Source organism: Dendroctonus ponderosae, unplaced genomic scaffold (assembly GCF_020466585.1).
Source record: "Dendroctonus ponderosae isolate FM_Combo_2020 unplaced genomic scaffold, Dpon_F_20191213v2 Dpon_F_20191213_9, whole genome shotgun sequence".
Taxonomy (NCBI): domain Eukaryota; kingdom Metazoa; phylum Arthropoda; class Insecta; order Coleoptera; family Curculionidae; genus Dendroctonus; species Dendroctonus ponderosae.
The window spans coordinates 5,460,394-5,476,813 of NW_026019116.1; the positions used below are offsets into that span (position 1 = coordinate 5,460,394).

At 44.8% G+C, this 16,420-nt stretch overlaps 7 protein-coding genes and 1 long non-coding RNA gene across 12 annotated transcripts in view; 4 read left to right on the forward strand and 4 right to left on the reverse strand.

The window, feature by feature from the left end:
* Positions 1–6,071, forward strand: part of LOC109541707 — a 14,122-nt gene extending 8,051 nt beyond the window's left edge. The window contains exons 2-5 of one of the 3 annotated variants that reach the window (XM_048669642.1): positions 5,376–5,418; positions 5,474–5,626; positions 5,677–5,858; positions 5,911–6,071. In XM_048669642.1, the coding sequence (XP_048525599.1) occupies positions 5,395–5,418; positions 5,474–5,626; positions 5,677–5,858; positions 5,911–6,043 (492 nt within the window). In that variant the 5' untranslated portion in view covers positions 5,376–5,394 and the 3' untranslated portion in view covers positions 6,044–6,071. Of the gene's footprint in view, positions 1–5,131; positions 5,419–5,473; positions 5,627–5,676; positions 5,859–5,910 lie in introns of those variants that run through there. The other 2 variants (XM_019910636.2, XM_048669644.1) reach the window with 2 other exon arrangements.
* LOC109541844 lies at positions 523–2,092 on the reverse strand. Of its 2 annotated transcripts, none has more exons than XM_019910836.2 (4): positions 1,241–2,092; positions 1,051–1,183; positions 868–997; positions 523–806 (listed from the first exon to the last, which is right to left on the reverse strand). In XM_019910836.2, the coding sequence occupies exons 1-4, from the start codon at positions 1,837–1,839 to the stop codon at positions 727–729; spliced, it is 942 nt and encodes a 313-aa protein (XP_019766395.1). In that variant the 5' UTR covers positions 1,840–2,092; the 3' UTR covers positions 523–726. The 2 variants fall into 2 exon arrangements, with proteins under 2 accessions (XP_019766395.1, XP_019766394.1); XM_019910835.2 differs by having other exon boundaries at positions 523–812.
* Positions 2,046–2,679, forward strand: LOC109541845 (prefoldin subunit 6). Its single transcript, XM_019910837.2, has 2 exons — positions 2,046–2,226; positions 2,298–2,679. The coding sequence occupies exons 1-2, from the start codon at positions 2,163–2,165 to the stop codon at positions 2,612–2,614; spliced, it is 381 nt and encodes a 126-aa protein (XP_019766396.1). The 5' UTR covers positions 2,046–2,162; the 3' UTR covers positions 2,615–2,679.
* LOC109541843 (peptidylprolyl isomerase domain and WD repeat-containing protein 1) lies at positions 2,604–4,898 on the reverse strand. The gene is made up of 6 exons (XM_019910834.2): positions 4,115–4,898; positions 3,828–4,056; positions 3,516–3,766; positions 3,293–3,464; positions 3,036–3,242; positions 2,604–2,979 (listed from the first exon to the last, which is right to left on the reverse strand). The coding sequence occupies exons 1-6, from the start codon at positions 4,785–4,787 to the stop codon at positions 2,643–2,645; spliced, it is 1,869 nt and encodes a 622-aa protein (XP_019766393.1). The 5' UTR covers positions 4,788–4,898; the 3' UTR covers positions 2,604–2,642.
* A 548-nt stretch (positions 6,072–6,619) lies between the features above and the next one.
* Positions 6,620–7,738, reverse strand: LOC109541850 (stress-associated endoplasmic reticulum protein 2). The gene is made up of 2 exons (XM_019910846.2): positions 7,475–7,738; positions 6,620–7,123 (listed from the first exon to the last, which is right to left on the reverse strand). The coding sequence occupies exons 1-2, from the start codon at positions 7,556–7,558 to the stop codon at positions 7,013–7,015; spliced, it is 195 nt and encodes a 64-aa protein (XP_019766405.1). The 5' UTR covers positions 7,559–7,738; the 3' UTR covers positions 6,620–7,012.
* Positions 7,739–7,788: 50 nt separating this feature from the next.
* LOC125505587 lies at positions 7,789–11,871 on the forward strand. The gene is made up of 4 exons (XR_007282256.1): positions 7,789–7,937; positions 10,698–10,959; positions 11,016–11,185; positions 11,798–11,871. It is a non-coding gene; the product is annotated as an uncharacterized LOC125505587 (long non-coding RNA).
* Positions 8,393–10,921, reverse strand: LOC109541849. The gene is made up of 8 exons (XM_019910845.2): positions 10,708–10,921; positions 10,523–10,654; positions 10,274–10,450; positions 10,014–10,222; positions 9,742–9,959; positions 9,466–9,692; positions 9,249–9,413; positions 8,393–9,194 (listed from the first exon to the last, which is right to left on the reverse strand). The coding sequence occupies exons 1-8, from the start codon at positions 10,919–10,921 to the stop codon at positions 9,025–9,027; spliced, it is 1,512 nt and encodes a 503-aa protein (XP_019766404.2). The 3' UTR covers positions 8,393–9,024.
* A 711-nt stretch (positions 11,872–12,582) lies between the features above and the next one.
* LOC109541765 (next to BRCA1 gene 1 protein) overlaps positions 12,583–16,420 on the forward strand; it is a 5,002-nt gene continuing 1,164 nt past the window's right edge. Inside the window, exons 1-12 of one of the 2 annotated variants that reach the window (XM_019910721.2) lie at positions 12,583–12,890; positions 13,249–13,366; positions 13,422–13,609; positions 13,663–13,853; positions 13,907–14,077; positions 14,130–14,334; positions 14,388–14,505; positions 14,555–14,728; positions 14,783–14,998; positions 15,053–15,792; positions 15,864–15,990; positions 16,044–16,366. In XM_019910721.2, coding sequence (XP_019766280.2) covers positions 12,738–12,890; positions 13,249–13,366; positions 13,422–13,609; positions 13,663–13,853; positions 13,907–14,077; positions 14,130–14,334; positions 14,388–14,505; positions 14,555–14,728; positions 14,783–14,998; positions 15,053–15,792; positions 15,864–15,990; positions 16,044–16,366 — 2,724 coding nt within the window. In that variant the 5' untranslated portion in view covers positions 12,583–12,737. The remainder of the gene's footprint in view (positions 12,891–13,248; positions 13,367–13,421; positions 13,610–13,662; positions 13,854–13,906; positions 14,078–14,129; positions 14,335–14,387; positions 14,506–14,554; positions 14,729–14,782; positions 14,999–15,052; positions 15,793–15,863; positions 15,991–16,043; positions 16,367–16,420) is intronic. The other variant, XM_019910722.2, reaches the window with a different exon arrangement.

The window sequence follows — 16,420 nt, forward strand, 5'->3', positions numbered from 1 at the left end:
CCCCCCCTGACTTTAAAGCTGGATCCGCCCCTGATTGAAAATCCATCGTGTAAGAAGCCCGGAGTGTTTAGTATACGGAGTGTCCAAAAGAATACTGCGACATTCTTTGGGTCAAAAGAAGCTATTGATGGCCAAAGTTCTTCAAAAATATTGTGTTTTTAAAAATATCTGAAGAATGGGTCGATGAACAAAAATTCACTTTTGTCGAAGTTGTGCACAACAGTGGTTTGGACAAATTCGCAGCGAATTTTATACAAACCTGTGTACACTGCAAAGCTTGCCCCAAACAATGAACTTTTCGAGTTCTTCCGGTAACAGAGCCGATATATGTCTGGAGAGTTCGGTTGAATCGGATGCCCCCTCTCTCGTAGGCCCCCAGGCCCCCTTTGAACTTACTACCTCGATTGACCGACTGTTTCGGATTTTTTGATGGACCTGTTTTGGGGATTTAACTTTTTTCGTGCGGCGCTTGCTGTCCATCCTGTTCGGTGTGCAACTCGGGGATGAAAGCAAAACAAAAACTTTTTGTAAATATATCTTTGTAAAACAAATCGTACAGGCAACAAATTGGCAAAAATGGCACTAAAACGCGTTACTACATTGCGAAAACTCATGGTAATATCGGACTAGAACTCTCGGGTAAAACTACATAATTAAAAACTAAAATGGTTGGGGACTTTGGCTACTGGCGGTTAACTAGAACTAGGTCAGACGACCTACAGAGCATTATCCATACTCTGATTGGATGGACAGGCTGAACTGTCCGTTTGGGATGGTTGTGGCGTGGTACCAGACTCTGGTGTCAACTAAAACTGCCCGAAAAAAATTAGTAGAGTTGTCCCTAGAAAGGCGCTTGTCCGCTCTCACCTGCATCTCCTGGATGCACCAGAAATTGCAGAGCCTGGCAACGGCTTTGGCACTCGGGAGGCGGCTTTAAAGTCCACACTTTTGAGCCTTGAAGTTGGGCTTGCCACATTAGGCGGTTGATGAAGTCCAGCTGCAAAAAACGCCCCAATCATCCCGCAGAGGCAGCATGTACTGAAAACTCACGTGCATGGTAGCCCCGTCTTCGTAGCCCATAAACACGTACTCCTGCGAAGGTATTTCCGCGTCCTCCGGTAGGAAATGGGGCTTTGGATAGTGCCTCCTCATCTCCTCTAGGATTAGAGGATCGCAGTTGCCCCTGATGAATAAACTCACTAGATACCTTTCCTCCCACCCATGAGCATCTAGGACTTACCACCCAACGTACCAGCTCTTCTCTCCAGGCAAGTTGCTCACTCTGGCACTGGACATTGCAAAAACGTCCCGAATCGAAATAAAGTCGGACTTAAAGTGCAAAAATTGGCACTCTGAATCGTCGGACTTTTCAATGCCAGTGTACAGTTCCTTGAAGAACTGCCAGCTGAATCTCTTCATTGCTGGCCAATGAAGAAAGGCCCGCCTAACAACAATTGGCTGCGAAGAGTACGCGTATGCCTCGAACATCTCCCGCGTCACATTGTTAAATTCGATTGGTTGAGTTACATTTGAGCAAAACGTGCAGTCAGACAAGGCTCTAGTGGCCTCCCATGTGAAGTAGTTGTGGGGCACAATGCAGCGAATCCCTAGGAGGACATTCAGAACGTCATAGCCGATGAGTAGTGAGATGAGCAACGTTAGTGAGCCACAATAAAGCAGTACTCGAAGGGTGGTAGATCGCATTAAAGCAGCCTTGTTTGGGAGGGCTGCATTTTGCAGCTCCTCCTCAGTCAGTCCTAGTTTGTGATACTTTACGTGCGCTTCGATCAGACTTTCTTTGGTAATACTGCGAGTAATTGAGCAAACGTCGTGAGCCATGATGCAGAGCGTTGGGCATTTTCAGGGCTCTGAAACTGGGATAGTCTTGAGTTTTCGCTCTTTCATCCTGACTAGGCTGGGCTTTGTTTACACATTTCTTCATTTAGAATAGGGTATGTTAAATTTTACGTCAATGTGAGCAGTTGGACCATCAGTGTTCTCGCTCCCACTCATGCACTTTGAGCCATCAAGACCCGGCTGAATCAGTAAAGTTCCTAACCGATAGTGACAATTTCAAAGTTATTTATTGTTGGACAGCAACCAAATTTGGTTCATCTATTTCAACTCGCTACTGTTTCCAAAAGTCTAAAATATAGCCGAAAATGGGCGAAGACATCCAAAGGAAGTACCAGAACGAACTGGACAACTTGAAAACCGCGCAAAAAGGTAAACATTCGCTAATCTCACTCGGCTAACCTCCAAATTGCCATTTGAGCCCCCGTTTTGTGCGTTTGCAGAGCTCCAAACGGCCTTATCCACAAGACAGCAGCTCGATGGTCAATTGACGGAAAACGAAATGGCCAAACATGAGCTGAGCTTGCTGCCTGCCGAAGGCAAGGTGTTCAAGTCAGTGGGCCCCGTTCTGATCAAGACCGAGGTAATAGAGGCCAAGCAGAACGTGAGCAAGCGAATAGACTATATTACTAAAGAGATGAAAAAAGTGGAAGACTTGATCGGTTCGTTGGAAAAGAAGCAGGATAATGCCAGGGGCGCGCTACAGAAGCTGCAGCACCAACTGCAACAGGCCCAAGTGAAGGCTGCACTTCATGCCTAAGAACATTTATTTAGTGTGCGCGATCATTTTATTTAACTGAAATAGATATAATGCTGATTTCGTCATATGGCTTATCAGTTTTCTGGTTGGTTTTCACATTGCTGATGTTCTGCACCACTTCCATGCCCCTGGTCACCCTTCCAAAGACCGTATGTTTGTTGTCCAGCCAAGGAGTGGGCGTCAAAGTAATGAAAAACTGACTTCCATTAGTATTAGGCCCCGCATTGGCCATGGAAACTGTATAAGGCCGATCATGCCTTAAGTGGGGCTTGATTTCGTCCTCGAATTCGTCGCCCCAAATGCTCTCGCCACCTGTTCCGTTCCCTGTGGGGTCGCCCGTCTGTATCATGAACCCCTTGATTACCCTGCAATTTAGTTCAATTACGAAACGCCTGAATGGAAAATGTCGACGGTTATTTACCTATGGAATATATGTCCATTGTAGTATCCATTTTTGCTGTGGACGCAAAAGTTCTCCACTGTCTTCGGACAGTCTTTCATGAAGAGCTTGATGTGTACATCTCCAAATACTGTGTGAATCGTGGCGTTTTCGTATAGCCTTTGAACTGCCGGGTTTTCTGTCGCTGACATTGTGTCTTCCTTTGAAGGCTTTTCGTTGAATATGTCCCTGAAATAGATAGTTTTAAACAGCGCTCAGGGTAGAAAGGTGGCCAGTACCTGTCTTGGTCCCCTCCGAAATCATCAGGCTCTCGCCTGCTAAACAGGTAGAACCGGGACTTTTTATAGGCGGTGCACACTAGAGTAGGGTCGGGCTGAACGGCTTCCAATGTGGGGTTGTTTGAGGCCTCCATTTCCAAAGTCACGGCCGCTTTAGATCTTCTTGAAGAACCTGAAGACGGGTTTTAAGGAAATTTTGCCCACATTTGCCACCTTTTCTTACCTTGATAGAGGGCAATATTCAACATCCTCAAGTTCTCGTTCTTCCCGATTAAAGTCACCAGTTTGTTGGTGTGTAGATTAATGAGCTTGATGCCCAGCAATGTTGGATACATGATGAAGTTGCTGCTGTAGTCGAATGCACTGTTGGCCAAGTGGAAGGCTTCGGACTTTTCCAAGTCGCGTTCCACTGCCATTCTTCTGCCGAATTCCATGTTGGGAAGCTGCTGGGATTTCTGCTGAAGCTCCGTGAATCTGACAAAAAATGTGTTTGTTTTTGGTCTCTATGAGGGTCAAGTGAGGCGTCCAAGCTTACCTGGGTAGGGTTTCATCGTACACTCGCGACAGTTTTCCCGTTAGAAAGTTGAACACTCTTACACGCCGATCCGTTGAAATTGTGGCAAATTTCTTGCCGTCGGGCGATATGGTTAATGAGGTGGGCTGGGTTTTGTTCTTGGCGAACTCGAACAGATCGGTGTCCAACTTTGACTCAAACTGGATATTTTTGGGAAAGGCAAAGTCTTTCCTAATGCCAGTCCAGTATTCTAGTGCAACCCCCTCAAAGAAAGTTAATACGGGAAACGCATAGAAAACGCAACTGACCTAGCATTCCAGACTTATCCACAGACACTGCAACATCGAATTGAGGATTGTAACTGATCAATGTTACTGGTTTCAAATGAATAGTCTCCAGTACGTTCAAAGGGGCGCTGCCGCCTCTGCCATCATACACAAAAATCTTGCTGCTGTCCTGATCAGTAACAGCTACGGTGTGAATGGCGTCACCAGACCCATGAATCCACTCCACAGTACCAGGCGTGTAGTCCAGCTTCATCATGTTGATCATATCAAAGTTGATCACATCGAAGATCTTCAATGACTTGTCCAGACTGGCGCTGCCCAGCAAAGTGCCAGCACAGTTGGCCGCTATCTTGACAATGGGGCCCAGATGGCTCCTGAAATGCTTCACAAACTCAATGCCTTGTTCACTTTTCTTCCAGAACTTTATGTGCCCATCGCAACTGGCTGTTATGATGAAATCGGTCGGAGTCACCACAGTATGCGTGATAATGTCCCGGTGCATGTAGCTCTTCTCGTACGACTCTGCACAGGGCAGGTTGTCCAAGTAGAGCCGTTCGAAGGGCAGAGTTTTGCGCTTCTTGGGCTGCACTGCCTCGGAAATCGAGGGCCCCACCAAATCCGATTCTGAGTCACTGTCGCTTTCATGCGCCCTTTTTTCTTGGGGGGTTTCATCTGCTGCCCCCACTTCACTCATTTTAGCGCTAATTGTCGGGAAGTTTTCAATAAAATCGGCTGTTATATTGTGTTTATTACATGCCACGGCAGGTTATGTTTTTGTGAGTGACGTTTCGTGGCGCTCTACGCTGGGGAAAAGGACGCACTCGAGTGACGTCACGACGCGCTAGATGTTAATAATTTTTAAAACCTACTCGTTAATAAAATGAGTAAAATTTATTATTTTAGGGAATTCAAATTCGAAATTTTCCCTGCCTGTGAGGAATTAGAGGTTTTCAATTAGAGCCTGTGTTAATCCAGAATCGGGTTTACTATTAACTTACGGGTTACTATTAAGTTACTAATTAACTAATAGTTATTTGGCCTCCCTTATCAGCAAATTGTTCTTTATATAAACACAGGGAAATTAAATAGATTATCTAGGGACGTCATCTAAAACTCACTGTAGTTAATTCGAATCCCATTACCCATATACTTAGGCAAAATAATTCTCCCTGTCGATTGCGTCCAAATATTATTCTTCCTCTTACCGCAACATAATTATATTTCGGCTTATCAAGAGTTATTGGGTTTAGTTTCATTACTTTATATCTAACGGTGCTTCCAGTGGTACACTTTTGGGGAGCATGAAGTCCCAGTTCATTGAGCAGGTAGATTTAGGGTAATTAAAAAATATATAATCATAATCATGAAACATACAAAAAGGTCCAACTGCTGATGGAAACGCAACATATCAAATACACCGAGTGTATCTTCGGCAAACCCAACAATTACATGTGGCTGTGCAGCAAAAAGCCGCACATGGTCTACTGGATGTCCACGAAGGATGAAATAAAAATCCGAAACTGCCTGGACCGCGTAAGTAACCGCCTGTGAAGTGCTGCAGGTATGTGAAGCGTGCGTTTCAGATCACTCAGGAGCAGGAAATCAAAGTTCTGAAGCTGGTGCTCACTTATTTGGACAGCAATCCGAACGCCAGTCCCAGTAAAGTTCCGGAAATCACGCTGCATTACTTGAATGAGGTGATCACGTGCAATATCTTCAGACAGGCCAAAGAGGAAGCGCAAGCCGCTCAAAAACCGTTCTCTAGGTGAAGTTACTGCGCGAATAAAAAGGGATTTGAATGAAATTTGGCTTTCCAGGATGGCCAGTTTCCGTGAGAGCTTGAGGAAGTTGAGCGGTTTGAGAAACAAGAGCGCCAATTACGAGCAGCAAAAAAGGGCGGTGACTTTCGCGGAAGTTCCCACGATTTACCGCATTCCCATGCAAAAGTAGCGTGCCAATAAAGCGTCTTGCAACTGTTTCCAAATGCCCATTTAATTGCTGATAAGTGAAAGTAGTCATTCGTATATGTCCTTCCTCTCAGTCCCAAAAATTGTGTCATTTGGTGAATGGAAAGGTTTTTCGATTTCTACGATTTGTACCAGATGGTTCCGTTTGCTTAGCACTTGGCTTATCTGGCTTAATGGCAAAATGATTCTGTGCGCACTTTTTTGCCCGGCAAAATGAAATTAAAGTGTTTATTGCTTTGCGATTAGCTTATCATTAAACCGAATTATACATTGCGGTGATAAGCCAGTTTATGCGAATTTTCTATTGTTTTTTTGCTTGTGCGGGGGAGAAAAAACACACAATCGGTTTCATTATATCCTCGTTTATTTAAGGACTTTACCACGTGGTGGTCCTGTGGGTTTTTGCCTTACGGTTGAGTACCTATCCTCAAAAATTGTTGAATAGAAAAGAGTCTTTGAGGCGCTCTATTAAAAAGGTCCTGCTCGCTAAAAATGGATGTTCTTCCTTCCAACTGTTTAAGAACTAGGGATATCTAGGAATTGAATTAAAAACAGCGACTGGAAAATAATGTATTATATTAAACCTTATACATGGTGACCAATAAACCAATGGAATGATATTTTACAAAAAACCGCCGTATAAATGCACAGAATATAAACTAGAGCCAGCATTGCAGTTTTAGTCGATGGTGAAAGAATCGCCTAAAATCAGAATGCCAACTGCTGATTGATCATTCAATGTGCAAGTGATCACAACTTTAGGCGATTCTCAGGGCTGCAAAGACCAAATGTTCACTGGCTGTATATATTGGCGACTATTTATCATACAAAATTGGAAGAATCAAATTGCACTAAAACGTTTTTACATAATACAAAAACACACATTTTGCAAAATATGTATAAAGGAATTTAAACAGAACATGATCTGATTAGTTGTTAACCGCTGCTCAATTTATGCCATGCGGATTGATTGGATGATTTGGAAAACTGCTGAGCCGCACACGACGAAGAGGAAGAGGGCTAGAAGCCAGGGGCCTACTGGGGAGCTCTCCTTCTCTTGTTTCTAGAACAATAGCAACTTTTTAAGCAAGCAGATTTCTTAGCAATTAGTGATAATCGCTTTCCATCTGGAAATAAGGGCACAGCGACTTTGTCATCGGCTTTAATTTTGATTGCCGAAGCGACGGGCTTTTCAGCACAGGAGCCCTACACAGTCCCTTTATCCCTTAAAAAATACCAACTGGCCTGATTTCATCAGACAATAGTTAAGGGCTGTAATTGGGCACAGAAGTCAACAAACCCCACACTTATTAAAGTACAACTGGGAAGCAGATGAATTCCTCCCCTAAACGCCCGAAAAACCCTTGGACAAGGGAAAATCTGCGTGCAATATGGACTGCTCAGTGGCACTTACCGACGATTTGGGGACGTTGCCTCGCATGGTGACCATCTTGCTGGCCTTTTGGTTGGCGATCCGCATTCGCTGTTTAGGGGCCATGTTGAAACGAGTTGAAAATGCTGGTTTTTTCACTAAATTTCCAGAAAAACGTTCACCTTGTTGTGACGAGTCCGATCACTCAAAGGACAAACAATAGAGTGCGGCAAGGGGGGCTATTTGAAAACAAGAAATCGCTGTCACGTTGACAGTGATCAGGGCGCATGTTTCAAACGTGGAAGAAATACAGGCGAGCCACACGAACAACGCGACCAAAACTGGTGAGGTTTTTTATGTTTGCGACAATGCTTACGCCATTCGGGGGAATTTGTGCCAAATATGGCGGATGTTAGTGACAGCCGCCAATTTAAAAGTGTTTTTTTGTCAGTTTAAGTTTGAGACACTCAACTGGAAAAGTGTGGGTTTTCCCGCAGCTAATCAGGTAACAGCATTTTGCGTCTTTGCAGGTGTTTAGGGGGTTTATTTCTACACAAATTCAACTGGCTCCATATTGCGGGGTCGCCTCTGGAGAGTTCTAAAGTTGAGTTTGAAAGTCTTGGAAAGTGAAAACTAACACTTCCTTGAAATTTACACTGTTTTGAGTAAATTTCCTAAGCGATGGTTTACCTCCTAAAGGAGCCAATTAGTGCTCTATCTAGTGGTGTAAAAACGAGCGCTCCACCTCAATTTGTTCATGAGAAAATGAGCAAAAAGGTGGCGTCTGGCAAAAGGTAAAGTCCAAATTGGTTCGGTTTTGTCGTTGGTCATACATTTTTTGCAATATACCCTATACGGAGATTTTTGAAAAATAAGGATAATTTTCGAAGAATCTGAATATTCGTCTGATTGAGTATCATCATGTACCTCAACAAGTCAGGTCGGTTTCAAACACAGTCCCACGATGAATAATTTATTTACGGTACATTAAATACATTTCTCGGTGTTTTTTAGAAACCTAATATAGGATAACATTTTCTAAAACATGTAAAATTCGATCTATAGAAATATAATGATGTTTTAACATACAACCATAAATTTATGTAAAACTCCTTTTTGTAGCCGCGTCGACGTGCGGGATCTTGGCAAGGTTTAGGACCCAATTCCACTATATGATGTATGTAGGTATATAAATGATTGTTTGAGGGATGTATATGAGCATAGTTGAAAATGAAGAAATTGAGTTGTTTCTAGTGTTCAGTCGCTCAACGATCTACATTCAATGGAAGTAGGTAAATTGGAAAAAATACCCTGTATGATTTGCGGATCTCAGTTTCTTCACGTTCAATTGCCAGTGAAAGGACGACACCAAACAGATTGCTTCGGAGAAAGACTCATTGTTGAAAAACGCCTATCGAGATTGATATATTTTGTTTGGGTGCACCTGAATGTCAAGAGAGATATTTAATTAAATACGAAGGGCACCCAGAAACTACCTAAAATTGGTCCCTTGACACTACCGGACCCACCCATTTTCATTGTCGGGACGCGCTTTTATTGCATCACATTCTTCAGTGCGGATTCAGTAACGTTTAGCCTTCGGTGTTGGGCGAAAAATGCACCATTACCTGGTGCGATCTTCTGATGTCGGTTTCCGACGTCGAAGTGCCTCTCTGGTCGTGCGATTCGTGCTCAGTTGAATTGTTCCTGGAAGGCTCGTGGGAGTGGTAGCATTTGGGAATGGCTCCCGTTAGTCTAGAATCTAGACAAACGGTTCCAGACTCCTAGTCCAGATAATTGGCTTCTGGGCACTCACCTGAGCTTATGGTACGTTCCAGGTGCCCCCTTGCATGGTGGCAGCTGTTGGATTCCCGCCTTCTGCTTCTAGTTCTATAGGAGCAGTCCGACGAGTTGGAGCTGCGCCGGTTTGAGCGCGGACACGAGTGCTGGCCATGTGAAGCCAGATACTGGGCCGAGCCCCCTTAAACATCCATAACTCCTTGGTTCCTCTCACTGTGTTGAGATATACTTACCAGCGGCACTCTCCCGTAAATGTTGCCCGGACAGCCTTGGGGAGCAGGAATGCGAATTGCGCCTAGACCCTGAACCATCGTGCTTGTGCTCATCCTCCTCAATCTTCCGCTGCCTCTTCAGCGGGTTCCGGCGCTTGTCCCGGATCTTCAGCGTCACTGCCTCCAAGTGCAAGTCCATTGCCATGGAGCCTTGCGATCCGGTGCCGTGTTGCAACGATTCATTGCTTCTAAACTAACCATCTATTCTCTGGTTGGAATGGAAATTCAACGGGTTACCTGTAGTTGCCCCCAGTTTCGTCAACGCTCAAGGCTTGCCGGTGCAAAAGGCCCGGATTGAGCAAGGCGCACGCCGCAAAGGTTCGCCTAGACTGGCGCCCGGCGATTGGAGACTTGTGAGCCACCGGATGGCTACTGGATGTTGGCGAAGCCTCTTTGCTGCTGCTGGCAGGCTGCAGGACTAAGTCCGGAGCGGATGGACTGCGATTTATTGAGCTCTGGAACGGATTCTTTAGCCCCGAACCTCTGGCCACTACAAGATTGGTGGGTACCTGCGGAACTTTCAGGGAACTGCTCCTGGTGCCACTGGGAGACGCGCCTTGGAAGTTCTTGTGCACGCTGATGTTCTTCGAGTCTAGGGCCAGGCCGCGCGAGAATTGCACGAACGACTGGGTCAGGCTGTGCCTGTCAGCGGTGTGCATGTGGTGCCGATGGTGCTCTCCATGGTGGTTCCCGTAGTGCGTCGAGGTGGTCACATTAGCTGAAACTCAATCGTATAAAACCGCCCTTAGCATTAAAGGGTGGTTAATACCGGCAGTTTGAGAGCCGGCAGTACGAAGCGAACCATGCCCATTCCGAACAGCCGCGTTATGAGCACAGGTTCCACTAGGCGGTCCAGTTGTGCTGAGTTTCAGCCGAGCGGGCACCACTTTGGCTGCGGAGTCCCGAGCCTCGAAAGTCATCACGCACGCTGCCACCACAATGAAACCTTCAATCAGAGAGGTTGATTTGAGGCGTTTTTGACCAGTATTATTATTGAGGTCTTTTGTGGAGCACTTACCTCCAACTCCCATCACAATGGGGCCAGCATAGGAGAGATTGTTCAGGTGGAAGCCTCTGGACTCGTTTTTCACCGCCACTGTGTGATTGCCGCGGATTTCCTGAGCCACTGATAGTTGGTCCGCGTAATAGCCTGCAACATGAACGCGGTTTCATTCAAAACTCTTTGTTTGCAGGCGGACGGACCGATTGTGGCCATTGCGGCGCCCAGAAGCATCAGCAGCAGGCCCAGGCTCAATGCTTTGCAAGCGTTCCACAAGCATTTCCCGTTCACTTTGCCTCGCACCACCTGGACGTTCCATTGCGCCCCTGAGGCTGGATGGGCTCTTCGTACCACTTCGGAGGTGCCTCCTCTGGTCCAGCCTCCCGACAGGAGCGCGCCACGATTCGCTGCGCTCATCTTGAGCCGCGGTCTTTTCACTACAAGTTAACGAGGAGGTAAAGGAATAAATCTACATTTTAGATCAATCGGAAATTACCTCAAAATATTTCAGTGCTGGCGCTCATTAAGGGTGCGGGCGGTAAGACCAACAAAGCGACAGGAAGTGTGCATGCTCGGGACCCACACGCGGTTAAGACGCATCCAACGGAACTGATCTTACATAATAATTATAAACATCTCAGGGAGATTGAAATATGTTACAGCCAGCATCCCTTTCAACAGGTTTGTACATGCGCCAAGTACGTTCTTGTATCGACCCTGCCTCTGACCCGCCTGGGTTTGACGCCCCTGGTCAAAAATGTATCCATAGTTTCTATTAGAGAATAGCTTTTAATTGCTCATATTTTAGCTGTTAATCGTTTTGCTGGTATTAGGGGCCGCCCTCAGTATGTCGGAGAAGTTTGGCTGCTCAGAATTTCATCAAAATGTTCAAGCCTAGAGCGCGAAGATTAAGTAGTGGGTTTTCCTGTCCGTTATTCAATGAATAAAATTAATTCACAGTTTTGAGGCCTTTAGGCAAGGGTTTTCTCTCTAAGAAAATGCAACCTAATAATTCTCCAATCAGTTCAAAATTGGCGCCACAGTTTGTCATTCAACACTCGGGATTAATCGCACTCTGTCGGCGGAGCCAGTCTAGATTTCACATTCTGTCCCTCTCTCTCTGCATGTATCTAAATGCGTGCTTGTAACTGAGCCAACTAGACAAGCGATCGCGTGGCTCCTAGCGAATCGAGCACGTCACTCGGTTTAAATCAGCTGCGTAGTTTCCATCACACTTGCGTACTAAATCCCAGGTTGTGATTGGTGGATTGTTGGATTTCGTTTCATCCATAGATAAAGACGTATAGCCAGAGATGCCAGGTCTACGGATTTGTCAAGGAACCTACCGATCTACCGATACCACGCAGATTTCTACCAAAAAGTAACAAATAAAATTTAAAAAATTATTCGTGGATTACTTAAAATAATATAACATATTTCCATTCATGATCAAAGTACGTTGGTAATAGCAGACATTTTATTTTAGCACACCTCGTATTTTAGAGTTCTTTTTCAAACATAAAATTAATCAAGCCCACCATATAGATCATAAATATGATAAAATTATGTTTTATGGATCCTGCGATAGTGAAACCAGGTTCCCTACAATCTATTTCTGATGTTGCAATGATATTTCCAAATTTAATAACTGAGTGAATTACAAGGTCTGGACACAGAATGACGTCTGTGAATTTTTCTGGAAATATTGAAGAGTTTCGGAGCCAATATTGAAATATGGAGGTGATACATTCATGTTTCCGATTTTAACCAATTTTACTTGTAACCTGCTTATTCTACCTCACTCATCAGCCAATGTTGAACGGATATTTTCACATGTTAATCTAATGAAAACTAAGTTGAGAAATAAGCTAAAAACGAGCACAATTTCATTTTTACTTCTTTACTGACTCATGCTTATTTTAGTATTCCTGTAAGTTTAAAAATTCAAGTTCAAAAACGCGCGATTTTATGGAGCCTTTTTTTTGGTGAGGTTTTGGACTACCCAATCAGCTCTGGCCCTTAATAATGAAAGAAAAATGAGTCTACTGATTTTCTACCGAAAAGTGTCGAGCTTATCTACCGAAACTCGATTTTCGGACCTGGCAACCCTGCGTATAGCAGATCAAAATAAAAACATTCGTCGTCAAACAATCCAGATTTTTATGTTGCATTTCGGTGCTACGCTAAGTGGATTAATCGTGATATTTTGAGATACGTTCAGAAGAGTTACAAGATGAGTTCGAAGAAACACGATTTGGAGATTGTGTACAGTTTGCGATGGAAAAACCGGACGAAGCGAGAGGAAAGCAAGGAAATGTCGGTCGTTGTCGTCGTCTACGATATTCCATCGACTACGTTGAATTTCGAAACTTTCAAAAACTACCTGGTAATGTTCCATAGCTTACTTTCGCAAAGTTTCGTTGTCGGTGGCCTTTGATTAGAATCAATAAAAGCTTTTAAGGCCTTTGATGACTTAACAATCTTCGGCCATATTAGATGTATGCCAGCTGCGATTTGTTTGTATCCTTTCAAAGAAACCTTGGCAACGGAGGGTTGTTTATATACCAGCAGCCATACGCCATTAGAATTGACCTTTTCCAAAGCATCCTTTAATGGAAAAATTACTCTCCATTGTTACTTATCTCTTATCACTAGGTACGGGGATTACCCCGAATATCTCCAATGTTTATTTATATGACTATTATTTCTATTAGTCATACTTATCACCTGCTTTATTTTTGCAGCTGAAGAACTCCGGAACACCTGAGGACGACGTCAGAGTCTACTTCATCATGGACAATGGCAAAGAATACCTCATTCAGTCGCAGACCGATTTTCAAGTGGCCCTGTATGCCTTCAGGCGTGAGTTCTCCACAATAACCCACTTTAACTCCACTACAGCAAGGTGTGCTTGCAGGCAAAGCGCGAGCTGGTGAAATGATCAATTTGTTGCTGGAGAGAGTCTCCGAACAGCCAACGCACAAAAACTTGCGCCATTCAAACGACGTGGAAACTCAATTTGACAATGTGGATGCGACTTCGATTCTCTCAACTTGCTGCAATGCTGATACCGCTCCAGAATGGTTTATCGCAGGGTTGGCGCAAGCAAGTCACAATTTTCTCCTCACTTAACACCCCATATAATCGATGATTTGCAGCTGAAGAAAGAAATCAAAGACGAAATCACATCAAATGTGTCAACACTCATTGCAAGTGCAGTCGCCGAGATTAAATCACCATGTCTGGCCCCTGTTCCAGCTCAACATGCGTCTTGCAGCAACAGGGCGAGAGCCAAGCCCTACAAATGGTCCAAAAAGTTGACTCCCCAATTAGTCGAGAATATTACCGAGTAAGGAAAAGCCTCATATCGGCAGTTTAGGGTTTGGCATTGATTTCTTTCAGCACCAAAGTCCTGCTCAAATCCTTGAAATTGGAAAACAAGCTGGACAAGCTGGAGCGCAAAGCTTCAAAGTATCGTGAAAAGCGCCATGCATTGCAACACGGCCAAAAGTCGAGCGATAATGCCCCCAAGTCCAGCGACAGCGAGGCTGGACCTTCGAAAAGCAACAGCAGGTAGATTAGTTAATTGTATTGTTGTACTTGTTGAATCACCGTGTTTTGTCAGATCAATTGGCAAAGAGATAAAGCGCAAGTTGGAAGAACATCAACGCAAGCAGGAAGAACCAATCGCTCATCAGCAATCAGATGAGCCTAAAATGGGCGCTCGGCCTGTTAGTAGACAGAGATCCGTGCCTCACATGGTAGGAGGCGAGATTTACCTGCATCAGTGGGAAGTTCAGAATACCGGCGAGGCCCAATGGACACTCATGGTGCGTTATCGCACAGGGCGACTCATCTATACAATGTTGGTTTGAATTTTCAGACCCAACTGCAGTACACTTGGGGCTCCAAGAAGCTGATCCCGTTAAGTCAGTACATTACTGTGCCGCACTTGAAACCTGGGGAAATAGGGACAATTTCGATTCGCTTGCATATTCCCAGTAAGTTAACCTGCAACGTTTAGTGCAGTTAACCATAGTCGAATTTTAGCTCACCCCGGGATTTACGAATGTTACTGGCAATTCTTGCACAAGGGACGTCGTTTCGGCGACTGGTTAGATGTTCAAGTTATTGTCGATCCTTTTGACCTAAAAGGACATTCTTCTGTTCTGGAACATTCCGGCCCGCAGGCGTGCCATTTTATTAACCCGAGTGAGCTTCAAGGTGAGCATAGTTTTAGTCTGATGGAAAATTGGGCTAAATGATGTCGTTTTTAAGAAAATGTAGGAAAAATCAGTGAATCCGACCAAATCCTATTGCAAGCAGGCCTGTTTGTACAAACTCCTGGTTACAAATCCCTGCAGGATCAGGATACAATCGACAGGTTCAAAGTTTTACATCAAATGGGGAAAATGAGCTTGGAGGATGAAGCTAAGTCTGAATTACTCAACAGACTGATTAAGGAGGATGACGTCGATTCTGACTGCAGCTGGAGTATGGGCAGCGCCGCAAGAGGCTCTTTGTTAGCTAATGTAGTGTTTGTTCTAGATTCCGAGCGTGCACATGTTGACGAGTTCGTATTGATGCCTCCAGTCCCTCAATCCTTTGTGCTGGACTCTCCCGACACCACTAAGACTCAAGCTAAGACTCCGGCAAAACAAGTTAACGCAGAGTCAAGTGCTGTCACGTCCGATTTGAAAACCAACAAAGCCGGTAGCTCTGAAAGCTTTGATGATAACAACAATACTGACTGCGTGTCCAGATCATCGGTAAACTCTATTAAATTTAGAGACGAAGAGTTGGACAATATTGTGGTTATTACCCTACCAAAGGACGAACAAGTCAAAGAAGGTTTCATATACGTGCATGTCGATGGGCAGAAAGTGCTTGTTCCCAAGAATATTTTGAAATCCGAAATCATCTCTGCGGCTCAGGAGTTTAACAATTATCGAAGCGGAAGCAGCTCCGCTGGAATCGTAATTGATGCGAGTGAGACTCTAAACAAATCACCTACGCCATCGCTTGCCTCGACGATAATCAATCAAGATACTGAAGTAAACGGGGCGAACAAACCAAAGCAAGAAAACTTGATTTCGGCAGAGTCCCTGGAGCTGTTCTGCGACATGCAAGAATATCCCTCTTGTGCCCAACAGGCGGTCGATTTAACGGTGGGTCCAAAGGATACTTTTGATACCAGCACTATCGATGAGGCTCTAGATAGAAGCAGCTATTTCGAGGCCAACAACTTTATGTCTCATTGTTCAGCTGCTGGCTCCTGTTTCTCAGAGGTGAGTAAAATGAAAAAAATTACGTGTCCGAACAATGTGAGGTATTTGGTAATGGAACGCTTGTGTTACAGTTTAACACCAACGCTGAAAGGCAAACTAGAATGTTCGTTTTCCCTCAGGATGTTCCTGGATACGAGGTCATTTATCCTACATTGGACATCAATCCTGAAGAGGCCACTCTAACCACTGACAGTTGCGGTAAGAGGACCGTTGAAGAATGTTGCCGAATGAACGAACTGGTTTGGTTTTAGTTGCACCCAAGCCGAACCAACCTGCCAGTGTGCTTGCGCAGGAGGCGATTTCGCATCCATTGGAAGCAGTGCCGAATTATCAGCAAACACCGGTTGAACTTCGCAGATCTCCGGTTCAGTCACCACAAGCGACTGTGCGAGAAACGGAACCCGCCGCAAGCACACACCCGCTTCAAGAACCCATCCCCGAACTGACCGCGCAACATCGACCCAATGCTGATAATGGATGGGTTTCAGCCTCCCGCCCTCACATTCTACCAGAAGGTTTGGTTTCTGGGGCTGTTAGTGCTGCCCGATCAGTAATGAATATGATTCGACCTCAGGTATGTTTTTTGAGCGCCGTATCATAAACTTAGCGGCTTAATCGCTCAAGGGCG